At 40.7% G+C, this 18,634-nt stretch overlaps 1 protein-coding gene across 1 annotated transcript in view; it reads right to left on the bottom strand.

Annotated features, from left to right (window-relative positions):
* Positions 1–18,634, bottom strand: part of PTPN9 (protein tyrosine phosphatase non-receptor type 9) — a 78,234-nt gene that overhangs the window by 32,843 nt on the left and 26,757 nt on the right. The window contains exons 2-4 of the mRNA XM_045899661.3: positions 7,728–7,871; positions 5,038–5,127; positions 4,205–4,329 (exon numbers count right to left, since the gene is read on the bottom strand). Of these exons, the coding sequence (XP_045755617.1) occupies positions 4,205–4,329; positions 5,038–5,127; positions 7,728–7,871 (359 nt within the window). The remainder of the gene's footprint in view (positions 1–4,204; positions 4,330–5,037; positions 5,128–7,727; positions 7,872–18,634) is intronic.

Below are 18,634 nucleotides of genomic sequence, written 5' to 3'. Positions count from 1 at the left end.
CCTGTTGATAAAAAGCTTAGGTGACAACCTGAACTTGCCACTGGCATCTGTGTGTGGGAGTTGGGGTTGGGGGATTAGTCTTATAGGATTGAAAACCTTTAAACTGTGGGATCTGATCTATCAGGCAGACTGTCAGAATTGAGTTGAATTGTAAAACACTGAGTTGGTGTCAGAGAACTGCTTGGATGGCAGAAAACCCCCACATGTTGGAACTGGAATTATGCTTACTGATGTATATTTATCAAGTACCAAACTCCTAGGTTGAGAATGTCCCAGAACATCTAGGTTATCAAAATTTGAACTGTTTCCTCCCAGGTTTCTGAATCTGCCTATCCAAATTTCATAACATTCCATGTTCAACTCAAAAGTTTCCTCTTCCGTGAAGACCTCCCTAATAACTGTGATCAAAATGCACTACTGTCCTCCACCCCCTTGTAGCCCCATAAATCTTCCTGTAGGATTTTCTTGTGGTTCTTAAAGCATTTCAAGTTCGTTTTGTTTTTTGTTTTATTTATTTATTTATTTAAGATTTTACTTATTTATTTGACAGCGAGAGAGACAGCAAGAGAGGGAATACAAGCAGGGGGAGTGGGAGAGGGAGAAGCAGGCTTCCCACAGAGCAGGGAGCCCAATGTGGGACTCGATCCCAGGACCCTGGGATCATGACCTGAGCCGAAGGCAGACGCTTAATGACTGAGCCACCCAGGCGCCCCTGTTGTTGTTGTTTTACAGATTTTATTTATTTATCTGAGAAAGAGACAGAGAAAGCACAAGCAGAGGGAGGGGCAGAGGGAGAAGGAGAAGCAGACTCCACACTGAGCGTCTGGGGGCTCGACGTCTGGGGGCTTGATCCCAGGATCCTGATTGAGCCAAGTCAGATGTTTAACCAATTGAGCCACCCAGGTGCCCCAAAGCACTTTAACTTTGTATAGCCATCTGATTCTCTCCTGGGAGCAAAAATATGTTTTGTTCACCTCATTACTCCCAACAGTCCCTAGCACAGTCCTTGCAAATAGGTACATGATAAATGGTCACTGAATTAGAATTCAGTGGAACTGGAAGCCTACTGCTAAGAAAATACTTCAGACCTGTGGGAAACTGTGAAACAAAACTCTAAGCTCAGTGATGGTAAATGTAACTCTTAGGACTTGGAGGAAGAGAACAAACCCATACATAGTCTTAGGAAAGCATCTTGAAAAGAGCGAGCTTATTACCACACTGAGTAAGAACACGTGAGGAGGGGCACCTAGGTGGCTCAGGGTCATGAGATCGAGCCTTGTGTTGAGCTCCCTGCTGGGTATGGAGCCTGCTTAAGATTCTCTCTCCCTCTCCCTCTGCCCCTCTCCGGCTGCATGCACTTGGGCTCTCTCTAAAAACAACAACAACAAAAAACAAAAAATATGTGAAGATATGAAAAGTATTCTTCAGTTCAATCTCCTTACTGCCTAAAGACTTCTCAAAGTTGTATTCTTCCACCAAGCCAGATCCTTACCTATTTCAATTGGCATGCCTAAAAGATCATTAGGAATAAATTTTTTGTTTGATTACTCATAGATGATAGCATAGCAATAGCTTTCCTCCCTACTTAAAATTAAGAAAATTTGGGGGCACAAAAGAATCCTGAAATCAGAGATCTCAATGTTATTTTGTATCCTAAATTTTTGGCATGGTGGAAGTACCCACCCATGAAGTAGCATTTCAAAAATCTCAGTTCAAAAATCTCTAATTCTGAGGTACACCCAAGTACACCCAAGTTTTACCAGTTTCTGAGTTTTGAATGGTCTCGACAGGTTACAGTTAATACTAAATCTTGACTCCTTTTTTCATGATTCCAGAGAGACTATGATTCACCAAGATCAAAGATGGCGTTACAAGAGTAGCACAATTACTAAGTAGACTATCCAGGTCTAGAGACTTCCCATTTCTCCACAAGCTCATCAACGGCCAAATTCAAAGAACTATAAAGGTTTTCCCCTCACAGCACCAGCCTGTTGCAGAGGACTGAAACAAAGAGAAGTCAGTGCCAGGGGAAACAGAATTTAATAAAAAGAAGCTATGGTTCATAATGATGCAGGTTCTATAGTCCTAAAAATTATTCTTCCTATAAAGGCACATGAAATAAATATAAATGTGGTAGGATCTTTGTTTTTCTGTGTACAGAATACGAGGTTTACAATGATAGCTAATTCCTTACTAAGAATAAATGTTTTCCTACTGAGTTTGATTCCTGAGCTGGATGCTACCTGAGAACACCAAGATGTTTAAAACACAGTCCCTGACATTTGTTTCAAAATAATTGAGGATAGGGGATGGGTGAGAGGCTATCAGTGAAATAAGATTGGTTATAGATCAGTCTGAAAACAGATGATGTGTGGAAGTTTATGATACCATTTCCATGCCACCCGTAGAGATCTGAGGATTTTCTATTATATAATGTGAAAAAGAAGGTTCCCCGCCCTCACAGGGCTTACAATCTAGTGGTAAATATAGAAAACAACAGTATAAGATAAATTACATCATAAGGCTGTGTAAAGTTCAATACAAAATAATTGGTATTATCAATAACTGCTGCTGGGGCACCTAGGTGGTTCAGTCAGTTAAGCATCTGCCTTTGGCTCAGGTCATGATCTCAGGGTCCTGAGATGGAGCCCTGTGTCGGGCTCCCTGCTCAGCGGGGAATTTGCTTCTCCTTCTCCCTCTCCTCCTCCCCACCCTACTCCTGCTCTCAGTGAAAGTTAACATAGGAAAACAAGAATTTCTACTCACTAGTGAGGATATTTTGCTTGGAGAAAAGGTTTCACATTTATTTATTTTATATGCACCTTCTGAATAATGAGGAGTCACTAAACGTTTTTAAGAAAAGGGTGGACATCATGAACACAGTTTTAAGTATGTTTACCTGTGTGGTCTTCTGTGGGATCCAATCAATACAAGAAAGCTTTGGCCACTGCCATGCCTATAGGAATGCTCTGACTGTAAGCTGCCCACAACAGAAGGCCAGTGAATTTTCTGACAAAGGAGTCTTTCATTTATTTCTCCTGAGCTAAAGCATTTCAAAGGAACCTATATTCTGGAAATAATGCCTGAAGACCAATCACAGGAAAGAAGAACTGAGAAATTTCACACTTCTGATTGGGCAGTACAGGGGCCCTGAGACCACTGGTCCTCTCTCCTTACCTTAGTAAACTTCTGTTTTTCAGAATAATGCTATGTGTGGCGTGGATATATCTCCCTATTGAGCATCAAAAGCAGAAGATAAATACTATGGAAATAACATTAACAAGGCAGTAACAAGTGAATTAGACAGAGAGACCCACTTCAGACAATCATTTGGCTATCCACATCCTCTAAGTCCACGGTATGACTGAAGTTGTGCATAGATGTCATTCACTATCTTAGGTTTTAGCCTTCGATACATCACTTCTAAGCCAGAGGATTAGCCAATGACATCCAGCACAATATTAAACTGTAAATTTTCATGAGGGAAAAATTCACCAGGGTTAAGGAAGTACGGCAAGAGGACAACATAATAGGGTACAAATAGCTCTGGCCAAGAGCAAAGAAACTAGGATCCTAGGCCTAACTGGACTGGTATGTGATAACTGTAAAAGAGTCACGTAACTTCTTGGGGCTTCAGTTTCTTTGCCTAAAATAGTCATAATACCATTTACCTTGGAAAAAGAAGGAGAAATGACCTAAGCGGATTCTTTTTGCTCATGCACCTGTTTATAAAGATGATTTTGCCTAACTTTGTACTTTTGGACTCTTCTCTCCTGAATGTTGATTCTCAAAATCCTGAGCTAAATGGCATTATTCCTATTTTACAAAGAAAGTGAGGCCCCAGAGTGCTTTGAAAATCAATATTCAGGGCAAATGAGCAAAAGGTCAGCACAAGTCATTTCCCCTTCATATTCTCTCAATAAGTGATTCTCAATACAATGAGGATAATTAGTTAATTGGCTTTCTCAGCTTCTGTGATCCTAAAATAGAGCCAAGCAGGTAAAGATACAAAGAATACCCTCTATCTTGATAGTACCTGGAAACCTGCCAAGCCCTTAAAGACATGGAATGTTTTCTATTCACAGCACTTCCCAGGGCACATTCTAGGAGCATGGTGAAGGCACTGCTGAGTTAATCAACTTAGTCAAGGACTATCACTTCCCCATCTGGATGTAGACCAACTAAAAGATATCTTTATGCTCACCTATCCACAGCTCTGTCTAGCAAGTAAAACAGAGCCTGAAGTACCACATGTTGGACTGACTTGTGGGGGTGATGCAATCTGGCAGTGAAGAGGGCAATGGAGGCTCCTGTTGGGTCCCGAACATTCTAGAAGCAAATAAAACAAGAAAGATTTAGAAACTAAATAGAAAATCACAACAATCACTTAGGCTTCTATATCCTAGACAAAAATTTCATATCAAGAGAAGAGATGCTGGCAATACTTTTCTGACTTGCATCAGTTACTCCAGGAAGAGAAGAATGTTTATTTCATCCCATGCCTGATTCTTAGCAGCCCCTGGATCATATTTGTGTGGTAGGGAAAAACTACATTCCCTTAACTTGTCAATGGCAGAGAGATTAAAGGATGGTCTACACTGGCTGCCTAGCTAATTTCCCAGATAGGATGGCAAAAGAAACACACATCAGGGGAAAACCACAGAATACAACCATGGTTTCCATGCTCTGCCTTAAAAGTACCATCGTACACTTATTCAAAAGGCTGTGATCTCTAGGTGGAGAGAGCTTGAATCCAATAAGAATGGGCCTCTGAGCCATTGTATACCCACCCAAAGACCTTGACTAACCTTAATAGACCAATGAAGAACTCTGCTTGACCTATGGTATAACTGATTCTTAATAATTTCACTTGTTACTAGAATTATTTTGTGTAAACTACACAGCTGCTTCACGTCTGCTCCGCAATGTTGAGACTCTCTAGGTTCAGGATAAGGTATCTGGGAACAAAATCCAAAGAGGACAACAGCTACAAAAGGAAGTAACGAGACACTACAAGAAGGGTTCATAAAGACTCACTAAGATGGTGAATTTCCCACTAAGGATCTCAGAACGGAGAGGTTCCTCATGAGGTTTCAGCTTCACAATGCCTTCCTTCCTTCGTGTTTCCTAAGAATAAAGCACAGCAAGATAAATTAATATGGAAATACTGTATAGCCAGGACAGTTTTATGTAACCATCAAATCTCAGAGATAAGGGACTTCAGAAGTCAATGAATTGAATCACGAATTCCTTTGTAACATCCTACAGGCCAACTGAGTGTTATCTGAATTTTTGCCCAATGCTACCTTATCAGCCTCTTAGGTATGATACTTTCCTTTTAAATCAGTGAGAACCCTAACCCTGAAGATCAACTAATACGTATTGTTAGAGTGCAGGGTCAAAGTTCTTAAGCATACATCAGCAGTGATACTGCAACAAGGTATTAAATATGCAACAAAAAAATGTCTGGAAGCAGACATCCTCACACATCCGAGGCTGAGGCCTCCCGCATCTTAAAAAGGAGCCATCCATCCCCTCGATATGTTCTCCAACAAGACCTACCATGACCTCATTTTTCTTATCTCCACAGCAAGATTCTCTAAGCTCATCCTCAGTTCCCTCATACTCAGTCTACTGCATCCTCATTCCCCCCAATCTAACTACTGCCTGTAGCTCACCTGTCAGTGAACCCAGTGGGCATTTTCATCTCTCCCTTTATAGGACAAGGTTGACCACTCACCTTCCCTTTCCCCTGAGACATTCTCTATCAGAGATAGAGAATACTCTCTCAGTTTTCTTATTTCTTCAACTACTGCTTCTAAGTCTCCTTTTTTTGGTGTTTTTTTTGAGAGAGAGAGTGAGGAGAGGAGGGGCAAAGTGAGAGGGAGAGTGACACGGGGCTAGATCTCACGACCCTGAGATCAGGACCTGAGTTGGACACTTAACCCACTGAGCCACCTAGGTGGCCCTTGTGGGGGTTTTTTTTGTTTGTTTACTTGCAATCATTTGCTCACTCAATTAATTCACTGGCTCATTCATTTATTCTGCAAATATTTGTAGAGCAATTATTATATGCCAGGCACTGAGCTAAGTGCTAGGAACACATTGGTGAATGAAACACACTAGGTCTTTGTTTATATTCTCGCCCAATTCATCCTTAAAATCAAATTCAAATGCCTTCAGAGGCAAGGCAGCAAGTGAAGACAGTATTTGTGCTAGGATTACAGGAGAGTGCATGCCCTACCTAAAGCATTCAAATTCAACTCTTAAGACATTACTGAACCAAAGATAGCAAAAAGTCTGAGGTGATATTCAGCCCTACATATCTTCTCATATTCTCCTGGAATGACCTCACTCTTTCTCATGGCTCCAATATTCAGCTCTACTTTGGTCACTTGAAATCTCTATTTCTGGTCCAGATTTCTTTCCTGAACCCCATTCCAATTTCTTAGAGAACATATTTATTTGGATATCCCAATGACACTTCAGACTTAACACGACCAAACTGAACTCATGACCTATTTCCTAAAATTAGTGAATGCTACTACCATTTACCCTGCCACCCAAGTCAGACCTGTAACGCTTGACTCTTCTTTCCTTACACACCAGTTTAAGCAACACTGTTTTACCAATTTCACTTCTAGAATCTGCCCATTTTTTCTCTATCTCCCCTGACACTACACTTAATGACACCACAATCTTCTCTCTCTCTATAAGTACAATGGCCTTCTAATTGGTCTGTCTCCAGTAGAGCCCTTCTGATCCATTCTCTCTCTTTTTTTTTTAAGATTTTATTTATTTATTTATTTGAGAGAGAGAATGAGAGAGAGAGAGCACATGAGAGGGGGGAGGGTCAGAGGGAGAAGCAGACTCCCCGCTGAGCAGGCAGCCCGATGAGGGACTCGATCCTGGGACTCCAGGATCATGACCTGAGCCAAAGGCAGTCACCTAACCAACTGAGCCACCCAGGCGCCCCTGATCCATTCTCTAAAGCACAGTGAGATAATCGTTCCAGAATGCAAATCTCAGGAAGTTATTCTGCTGTTTTTACCTTCAGTGAGTTTCTCTGCCCTTAAGAAAAAAATACTCTATGATCTGGCCTTGTTTACTTTTGCTGCTCACTCTCTTGACATGCCGCCACTCCCAATGAGCATTTCTGCTCAGCTCAATTTCTCTATTGTCACTAGGAATCTGAACTTGCTATTCTCTCTGCCATACTCCCCTATCTGTCCAATTCCTACTCCATTCTTCAGATCTTAATTTAGAAATCATTTCCTTCAAGAAGGCTTCCTTGACCCTTCTAAATAAATGTGCTTCCGCAGAACCAAGTAGTGCCCTATCATAACTTTCTATAATTGTGTGTCTACTTTCTCTTTCTAAATAGTAATCTCTGCACCTGGAACACAGTACATATGCAATAAACATCTGTTGAAAAAATGAATGAATATTGTAGGAGATGACCCACAAGATAGGCATAAGTGAGCTTTTTAGTCTTGCACTAATCCTGGCATGCCTTGTCCTCCTTTTTTAATTTAGAGAGATTCTACATGTCTTCAGAAGGATTTTCTGACTTCAAGGTAGGGCTCCTAGATACTGACCTGCTTTTTTTAAATGAGAGTGGGGAGAACACTCAGAGAACCACTTCGTGTAGTGTGTGGCACAGAAAACAGCAACATAGAGAGCCCAACTGCCACAGATCTGCCCCGCCGCCCCCCCAAGCTACATACTCTGTAGGAGTGGAACAACTCTATGGCACGGAGCACATCAAACTTCCGGGCCATGAGGAACTTGACAGCCACATTCCAAGAGAGGGGGGAAACATTGTACTGAACTGTCCACTTGTTAATCTCTTCAAGAAACTGCTTGGTGGCCTGTTTGACAAAGAAAATAAAGAAAATTTAGTTAGTAGAGAACATATTTATGGAAACAACAAACAAGCAAGATCATCCTCTCCTCAAGCAAGTCTGAACCCAAAGTTTCCTACAGGGAGCAGGGAAAGACAAAAGCTGGAAAACAGGTCTGAAAGCAGAAATAGTTAAAATTCATACTACGCAATGAGGCCAGAAGCCAGAGCTAGGTTCAGAGAGCAGGGCTTAGCACAGGGATGCATGAAGAAAAACTGAGGGGGGAGACCAAGGCACCCAAATGGGATGCAAATTACTGGCCCCAAAGCAAAAAAACAGCAGTCTGGGGTTTTTGTTATTTTTTTAAGATAAAAGAAGGGGGATGAGCCCCTTGAAGGGTTATTGCATAATGTGCATCATGGTACAGCAGTCTCAGCTGCTGTTTTGGTCCCAAAAAGCCAACTGGATATACAGCAAAACCATCAGAAAATGGTTTCAGCTTTGGAATTAGCAACACTATTTGAGAGCTGCAAAGCTATTAAGAAGAATTTAACAAATCAAAAGGCCAACTGTTCTTTGCCTGACTGACCCCACAGGACCTCTTCATGCTTCACATGGCATCCCAAAAACCAGACACTAGTGCCCAGAGTCATTAACAGCCCCTCTGGATAGGGGTTGCTGGGAGAGGGGTGGAAAGCCTCATACTGGGGGAAGAGGAGTAGGAAATTTTCATTTTCACTGTCTGATCCCAAGCTGGCAAGATGCCTGTTTCTGGAATTGTGCTACCCCATGTCCTTCTATCCTCTCTCAACCTATTTCTCCCTACATTTATAACCCAGTTTCTGCTCTAGCCAAACTACTCTTCTGTTTCTTGAGTTTTTTAATAGGATTTACATCAGGATTTTTAAGACTTTATTTTTTTAAGTAATCTCTACACCCAATGTGGGGCTCGAACTCACAACCCCAAGACCAAGAATCACAAGCTCCACCAACTGAGCCAGCCAAGCACCCTACATTGGGATTTTTTGCATGCGTGTTCTCAATTGCTAAACACTTTCTGCATGGCTATCTGGTCCCTTCCACCCAGAAACTTTTCTCACATGTTGGTCCAAAATGTGACCAAATCGATGAGAATTCTGAAATTTAATTGATCATCCAATCAACCCACAGTTAAGATGCATTTATTTATTTAAAGATTTTATTTTTTTATTTGACAGAGAGAGAGCGCGAGCACAAGCAGGGGGAGTGGCAGGCTCCCTGCTAAGCAGGGAGCCCAATGTGATGCAGGGGCTTGATTCCAGGACCCCAGGATCATGACCTGAGCCTAAGGCAGATGTTTAACTGGGTGAGCCACCCAGGTGCCCCATTATGATGTATTGATTTTTTTTTTTTAGGATTTTATTTACTTATTTGACAGAGAGAGAGAGACAACAAGCAGGGGGTGCGGCAAGCAGAGAGAGAGGGAGCAGCAGCCTCCTGCAGAGCAAGGAGCCCAATGCGGGGCTTGATCCCAGGACTCTGGGATCATGACCTGGGCCGAAGGCAGCCACTTAACTGGCTGAGCCACCCAGGCGCCCCAATTAAGATGTATTTATTAAACTATTACATATTTATTAACTACTTATTAATATCTGTGCTAAGAAATACAAGGAATGCAAAATAAAGTTTGCTTTAAAAGGTGTAATACTAACCTACTATGTGGCCATGGACAAGGTAATATTCTCTTCATCTCTAATTTTTCAGTTGAAAAACAAGGGGAGGGGCACCGGGGTGGCTTACTTGGTTAAGCATCTGCCTTCAGCTCAGGTCATGATCTCAGGGTCCTGGGATCGAGCCCCAAGTCACGCTCCCTGCTCAGGGGGAGTGTGCTTCTCCCTCTCCCTTTGCCACTCCCCCACCACTCATGCTCTCTCTCTCTCTCTCTCTCAAATGAATAAAAATCTTAAGAAAGAAAGAAAAAAGAAAGACAATGGGAGAAAGGGTAACAAGCAATTGACCTACTTCAGAATCTTGGCAGTAAGTCCTACCTTGCAAATACAATTTGAATTGCTACATAGTATTTTTTTTTTAATTTTTAAAAAGATTTTATTTGTTTATTTGACAGAGAGAGACAGGGAGAGAGGGAACACAGCAGGGGGAGTGTGAGAGGGAGAAGCAGGCTTCCCGCTGAGCAGGAAGCCCGATGCGGAGGCGGGGGCGGGAGCGGGGGGCGGGGGTCGCGCTCGGGGCTCGATCCCAGGACTCTGGGATCATGACCTAAGCCAAAGGCAGACGCTTTAACGACTGAGCCACTCAGGTGCCCCGCTACATAGTATTTAAACAACTAGCAAATTAGAGTCCCAGGAAAGTCAGCAATACCTCATAAGAGAGCACCTGATTCATTGCCCAATTTCTAGGAAAGTAAAAAGACACTTTATAAATCAGAGTAAAATCTAAGAGGACAAAGGCTGCACCTGAGCTTTAGAACCTTTCAACGGAGGCAATATAACTTACACCACTGGAAAAGGAGAGAACCAGCAAAACTAATCAGGAAAAGTACATAAAAAGAGCCAAGAAATAAAGGCCATGAAGAAAAGCTTTCAGATGATCACTTTGGCCCAGAACCAGTTTAAGTGGGACCAGAGAAATGAGTCCCGGAGAAGACAACAGGACAAACTTAGAATGCTCCACCAGAAAACAGTTTGAGTTGCCTCTGTGGGGTGAGTGGCCAGCATCAGAATGAGGAAAGACGGAAGGGAAAAGAAGAGAAGTGGGCACAGAAAGATCCCAGAAACAAAATCTCAGCCAGCCCGGAAGGTCCCCAGGAGATTTTGTAAAGGGTTGTTTTTTAATTAACATATCATCTTTAAATCCAGCCCTCTCCTGGGCTTGGCTGAAGCTGCCTATAGAATGAAACACCAGAGTAATAATAAACAGACAAATCAATATGCAGGTAGGAGGGGGAAATATATAGCTAGAGGGTGATATGAACTCCTAACACATCCAATTACTAAGATGGTTTTTCATTTTTCATAAATAAGCCACGTCTTAATAAGAGACATGCAGGTTTCACACACTTCCTTCTAAGTTCGTACATATTGTCTTCCTTCTTATTAAACTCAGTTCCTTCAAAGTTCTTAATGTCCTGTAGCTCCCAAGAGCTACTGCCTTGAGCTGACCTCTGTCCCCTGCTGGTCAGGATGTTATTCTTGGCTTTAAGCACGGGAACAATTCCTCCTGATTTGGCCTGACTAGGCCTTGCATGAACAGAGTCCAGTGTACTGTAAACAGTGATGTGATATTTACAGATACAAATACACATACACACACACCATCTGTTATGTTCAGCCTCAGATTCACCATCCTGCATCCCTATCCCTCTTGTGGAAGAGACAAACCTCTTAAAGAAGTCAGAAAAGATGGCCTCAGCTTCAACAGTTTTTCTCTAGAAAGTTAATAAGTTATCTTCCTCTGTTTACACATGAATTCAGCACAACCACTAAGTATAGACCAATTTGTGGTCCTATTGGTACTAGAGAAACAAGTCCCAGCAATTTTAATGAGCAACACACTCTTCATAAGGGATAATCAAAATTCCTGAAATTAATATTGTGTTATTTCCTGGTGAACAGAAGAATGAGCCAAAAGATGAGTCACAGCTTATAAAATACTTCAACTCAAGGTCAATGGTTTGAATCTATCTAGGTTTATGAGTTAACTGTAAGTTGTTAACACCTGGCAACTAAGGCATGGGTCACAGTTCAAACAGCTTTGGTTTTCCTTTGGGAAAAAGGTTTGAACTGAAGTACAGAAAAACTAACATTACCACTTATAACCTTCCTCAACCCACTTTTTAGGTAAGATTGGTTTCAGCACTGTCAAAAGCTTACTGTAATTATATACTATTCCCACAATTATGTTTAAATAGATAAAAACAAGTTTCTGGACTACAGCCATGAGGATAAAGATACTAAGGAACCTGCTATAAGATGGCTGAGATATCTGTCAATTAAGTGGATTACACCCTAGACACTATCCACTGGTGTTAAATATGTTACTGGAGAGAATAAAATCAAAAGTCTTCATGTTACCTCAAATTCCCAAGAGCAGCTATGATTTTGAGATGAGCTCTAGGCAAAGGGCTAGCCAACCAAAAGATCAAGAAAAAAGGTGCTGGCATGCTCAGTTCCACAGTATCTTAAATCCCGTGTTCCAACACAAATGGGAGAGAATGAAGAGCCAGGCCTATAACAAACCTCATTTGAAAGAAACAGAAAACTTCTGCCTCCTGGGATATCAGCCACTGAACCACCAAAGAACAAATCTACTAGTCTAGTGGGTTTGGGAGTCAGAAAGAACCCATCCTCTCACTCTCTGCTGTGTGATATTTGGGCAAGTCATTTAACCTCTCTCAGCCTTAATGCCCTCTTTAAAGATAAGGCATGAATGAGACAACTGATAGAAAAGCACCACAGTATCTGGCAAGTAGGAGGGAGTCTCTGAATGGATGTTCATTCTTTTTCTTTACTCCAGTCATTTCACATTAAAACTTATTTCAATAGAGTTCCTCAGAATCAAGTGATCTGTTTCTCTTTAGCCTTTAGCAATTCAATCTCTGTAATCCACTTTACCCAAAAGCATAAATTTAAATTAGAAACCTCCAATATGTGTTCAACTGCAAGACAAAGTCTCTAAAGGAGCAACTTCTCATTCAGGGCTCTGTACATTACAGAAGAAGCTGGGTTGGGAAGTATTTATACCACCCCCCCCTCCCATCTCTAAATCCTTTTGTCCCTAGTTTCAGACTACACTGGCAGCTCTGGGGATTAACACTGCCATCCTGAGCATTAAACTGACTAGAGAATATTTCTCATTAAAATAAAGGAACAACTTTGTGCAGGACACACACCATGCAAAAAAATGCAGTTACTCTGCACTGAATATCTAAATAAGGAAAGTGATTCAATAGAAGTCTGCGACTGCCTGTTACCTCTAACATGTTTTTGATGTTACCCCTGTATTTTATCAAATATGCTTTTTCCTCATCAGTTTCAGTGACAGACGCATTAGTAAACTATCTTTCTCTTATGCCTGTTTTCCTATCTTTCCTTCATTGCGAACAGTTGTGTTTTTTCTTTAAAGATTTTATTTATTTATTTGACAGAGAGAGCACAAGCAGGGGGAGTGGCAGGCGGAGGTAGAGGGAGAAGCAGGCTCCCCACTGAGCAGGGAGCCTGATGTGGAGCTCAATTCCAGGACTCTGGATCATGACCCCAGCTAAAGGGCACATGCTTAACTGACTGAGCCATCCAGGTGCCCCACGAACTGTTGTACTGTTAAGCCTAAACTCTTCAATTCATATCAATCTGCAAGGAAACAGAATCTAAGCTAAGGCACACTAGCTTGCTACCATGCAGCGAGGTGATATTTGTTCCATTTCTAAACTGAAAACTATCATCTTTCCATTAGCCCTTTGTTATTGTGCCAAATACGGAAATAAACCTAGTTCCTTTGAATTAATATTTACTTGTTTATCTCAAATATCTTCACTTTATCCGGAAAAATTTGCCTTTCTTTAAAATGTAATTTTGGGGCACCTAGTTGGCCCAGTTGGTTAAGTGTCTGCCTTCGGGGGTGCCTGGGTGGCTTAGCTGGTTAAGCGTCTGCCTTTGGCTCAGGTCATGATCCTGGGGTTGCATCGGACTCCTTGCTCGGCGGGGAGCCTGCTTCTCCCTCTTCCCCTGCTCGTGCTCTCTCTCTTGCTATCACTCTCTCTCTTTCAATAAATAAATAAATACATAAATAAAATCTTTAAAAAAAGGGGGGTCTGCTTTCGGCTTGGGTAGTGATCTCAGGGTCCTGGGATCCAGCCCCATATGGGGCTGTCGAGTAGGGAACCCGCTTCTCCCTCTCCTCCCCATTTGTGTGGGGGAGAAAATTACATTTTCTTTTTTAAGATTTTATTTATTCATTTGAGAGAGAAACAAGCAGTGGGGAGGGACAGAGAGAAAGAGAAGCAGACTCCCCAATGAGCAGGAAGCCCGATGTGGGGTTGGATCCAAGGACCCAGAGATCATGACCCAAACTGAAGGCAAACGCTTAACCAACGGAGCCATCCAGGCGCCCCAAGAAAATGTAATTTTAAAAGAGCCAATGTGGGCGCCTGGGTGGCTCCGTTGGTTAAGCGACTGCCTTCGGCTCAGGTCATGATCCTGGAGTCCCTGGATCAGTCCCGCATCGGGCTCCCTGCTCGGCAGGGAGCCTGCTTCTGCCTCTGACCCTCCCCCCTCTCATGTGCTCTCTCTCTCTCATTCTGTCTCAAATAAATAAATAAAATCTTTAAAAAAATAAATAAAAAAAATAAAAGAGCCAATGCTTTCTTTTTTTCTAAATTTTAATTCCAGTATAGTTAACATAGTGTTATGTTAGTTTCAAGTGTAAGGTAGAGTGATTCAACACTTCTATATATTACTCAGTGCTCATCAAGATAAGTGTACTCTGAGCCAATGCTTTCTTTTAAAAATTATTTATTTATTTTAGAGAGAACATGCCCAAGTTGGGGGAGGGGCAGAAGGAGAGAATCTTCAAGCGGACTCCCTGCTGAGCTCGGAGCCCACACCAACACAGGGTGCTAAATCTCACAACCCATGAGATCATGACCTGAGCCAAAACCAAGAGTCCAATGCTTAACCGACTGAGCCACCCAGGCACCCGGAGCCAATGCTTTCTTAACTAGGATTTTATTGCATCTGGGAAGGAAAAAGTTTTAAGAAAAATTTCTGATTTTATCATATTTTAAAACAAAGTAATAAAGGAAATCTGCAAAAAAGAAATTTTTTTTTTTTTTAAAGATTTTATTTATTTATTTGACAGAGAGAGACACAGTGAGAGAGGGAACACAAGCAGGGGGAGTAGGAGAGGGAGAAGCAGGCCTCCCGCGGAGCAGGGAGCCCGATGTGGGGCTCGATCCCAGGACCCTGGGACCATGACCTGAGCCGAAGGCAGACGCCCAACGACTGAGCCACCCAGGCGCCCCCTGCAAAAAAGAAAATGTTATCCAGGATCCAATCATCCTATATAGTTGTTTTCATATTTTTAATAATTTAAAAATTAAAGTCAACGGAAAAATACCAATAAATATATAATTATCTAAATATACATCCCACAACCTCCCCCCCACAACTCTTGTGGGGTGTGAAGAAGAAAGAGGGACTATTCAAGTGTATATTGTTCTAGTTGAGGGAATCCTGGCCTCTCTGGGAACCTGCCATAACTAGCAGCAGTAGTCTTCCCTTCAAGGTGACCAAACAGTAGAGTTCTTTCAGGCAGGTGGTCATGTAGTCAGGCAAACATTCATAAGTATTTGCTGAGGGCCTACTCTGTGCTAAGCAGTATAGTAGCTGTACAGGAGACACAATTTAGAGAGATAAAGACTCTACTCTGAGCACTTTACAGTCATTTAAATATGGAGACAGAAATATAGTCATTATCATATAATTTTATACATTCTAGGACATATCTACACAGAGTGCTATGGAAGTCAAACTATCTCTAGGACAATTTTTTTTTTAACCTTTTTAGAGGAGTGCCTTGAAGGGTGCGTAGGAAATTGCCAGGCAGACACAAGCATTCTAGATGGAGAAAACAAAATGTGTAGAGACAGAGTAGGGAAAGAACAGGAATTATTGGGGACACAGTATAGCTGGTGTGTCCAGTTTGTATCAGAGAATGGAGGGAATGATCTGACTTGGAGATTAAGCCACAATTGGAAGGCCCTTGTATACTGTGCTCTAGATTCCAGGCATGATCCTATAGACATGAAGGAGTCAATAGAGATCTTTAAGCAAAGGGCTGAGATGATCACTTTGGTCCTCCTGTCCGCCCCCAAAATTATTGTTAACAGTAGGGAAGCCAAACTGGAAAAGGAAAATTTAGCAGCAGGAAGGCAAGTTCTGTGAAGGCAGGGATCACTGTATTTTATTCACTAGTTCCTAGCACTATGCCTGGCACAAATAAAAATCTCTAATAATATCTCCTAACAAATATATATGACAAGTGAATGAACAATAGAACTCTGAAGAACATTAACATTTAGACAGAAGAAAGAGGAAGAGCCAAGAAACTTTTAAGATTTACTTTTAAAAATGCCAGTGATTACTTCTGAAACCAATATATTATGTTAATTGAATTTAAATAAAAATTTTAAAAAATAAAAAATAAAAATACCAGTGACCACTGAGTATCAAAGAAATGTAAATTAAAAAACAAGATTTGTCAAATATCCCTTATTTAAAAAAAAAATACCAACAGACTCAGATTAGTTTTATATAATGTTCTCTTAAACCTTCATGGGACAAATAGCTCTCATGTTACATAAATTGCAGTATAACAGAGGAAATACACATCATAACCAAAGAGGGCTTATCCCAGGAATGAAAAGGCAATTTAACATCAAGAGATCAAAGCAATTTTTATATTAACAGATACTAAGGGAGAAAGAGTATATAACCTTCTCAACAGATGATGAAAATGATGGGATAAAATTCAACACCTATTTCTGATTTTTTTTTTTAATGTAGCAAACTAGGAATAGAGGGAATTACCTTAATTTGGTAAGGGTTATTTAACAGAAACCTAAGCAATAATCACATTAAATAATGAAACATTACAAGTTTTTTTTTTTTTTTTTTTTTCTGTTAAAGACTGAAAGGCCAGGAGGCCGTTTACTACCCCTCCTATGCAACATTGTACTGAAGGTCATATACTGCAACTAAGACAAAAAGAAACCTGGTGCATAAATAGAGGAACTTCAAAAAACAGAATAAAATCCAGACATAATCCTATGTATACAGGATTTTTGTATCCATTCCTTTGTATATGTATGATAAAGTGATATGCCAATTAATTGAAAAAGCATATTTTTAAAAAGTACATTATATGAATTTGTTCATTTATATGCATAAAATACTTATAGAAGGATACACAAAAACCAGAGAATATTGATCACTACTGGAGAGAGGAACTGAATTGGGAAACAGGCTAGGAAAATATAAACTTTCATGTCTTTTCAATTTTAAGTCATGTCCCTGCATAACCAAGTCAAAAGCTAAATAAAATGTATAGATTTAAAAAGATAAATGTTAAAAAGATGCCATTTGTCTACCAATTAACAAAATTAAAAAGACTGAAACCATACAGGATAGGCAATAATATGGGAAATAGGTGCATACAATGTGGCAACTATATATAATTCATGCTACTTCTTTCTATCAATTTGGCACTGACCAAGCACAGTTTTAAAAGTACAAACCCCATGACCCACACCACCCCTCCCAGGAATATAGTGTACAGAAATATAAGCATGAAGGTACAAAGCACACAAACACACATATATATATATATATATATATATATATATACGTATATATATACACATATGGGCTCATGTTGTTTCTAGTATTTTGCCATTAGAAACAATATTGCAGTGAATACTGGATATGTGGATATTCACTGTAGAGTTTTTTTTTTAAGATTTATTTATAAGAGAGCAAAAGAGCATGAGTGGAGGGGAAGGAGAGAGAGAGAATCCTCAAGCAGACCCTGATGAGCACGGAGCCTGATCTGAACAGAAATCAAGAATCGGCCCCCTAGGGGTGCTGGGTGGCTCAGTTGTTAAGCGGCTGCCTTCAGCTCAGGTCATGATCCCAGGGTCCTGGGATCGAGCCCCGCATTGGGCTCTCTGCTCAGCGGGAAGCCTCCTTCTCCCTCTCCCGCTCCCCCTGCTTGTGTTCCCCTCTCTCACTGTGTCTCTTTGTCAAATAAATAAATAAAAATCTTAAAAAAAAAAAAGTCGGCCACCCAATGGACTGAGCAACCCAGGGGCCTCTGTAGCATTGTTTCTAATGACAAAATGTTAGAAATAACCTAAATGTCCAACAATAAATAAGAAAATGTCCATATAATAGGCCACTATCCAGCCAAAACACGTTATATTTTTCTGTTAAAAACACTAAGACACCCCAAATATGGTATTAATCTGTAAAACACTGAATCAAAACCTTTTGCTTCCACATTTTTTAATTTTCTTCTAGAAGAAATAAAATGGAAAAATATACATGAATTTCAAATTAAATCCAAGTTAGTTCCATTTGCTTACTTAAATTACTATCAATATACTTAAATTAGGGGCGCCTGGGTGGCTCAGTCAGTTAAGCGTCTGCCTTTGGCTCAGGTCATGATCCCAGCGTTCCTGGGATCGAGCCCCACATCAGGCTCCCTGCTCAGCAGGGAGCCTGCTTCTCCCTCTCCCTCTGCCTGCCTGCCTACTTGTGATCTTTCTGTCAAATAAATAAATAAAATTAAAAAAAATATATATATATATACTTAAATTATACTATAATTACTACTACCACTAAAAACTTTCTAAAAATGAAAAAAAAATCAAAACCTCCATGGACATTTGGACCTCCAAATTTCTAATTAAAAAAAGCTGGAAATTAAAACCAAATCTGTACAGCCATTTCTAACTGTAAATGGTCCTCATTTTAATGGCAATAACTTTTTCATTTATTTTCCTTTTTAAAAAAATTTAATTCCAGTTAACAGTTATATTAGTTTCAGGTGTATCATATAGTGATTTAACAATTCCATATCTTAGTTAGTGCTCATGATGATAAGTGTACTCTTAATCCCCATCACCTATTTCACCCATCCCCTCAGCCACCACCCCCCTGGTAACCATCTATTTGTTCTCTACAGTTCTGAGTCTGCTTTTTTGGCTTGTCTCTCTCTTTTTTTTTTTCCTTTGTTCA

This window comes from Mirounga angustirostris, unplaced genomic scaffold, assembly GCF_029215605.1.
Source record: "Mirounga angustirostris isolate CCGP_5_RB_7025 unplaced genomic scaffold, mMirAng1.0.hap1 SCAF_9, whole genome shotgun sequence".
In the NCBI taxonomy this organism is placed as follows: Eukaryota; Metazoa; Chordata; class Mammalia; order Carnivora; family Phocidae; genus Mirounga; species Mirounga angustirostris.
The sequence above is the reverse complement of the archived record's forward strand: the minus strand, read 5'-3'. Positions and strand labels throughout refer to the sequence as shown.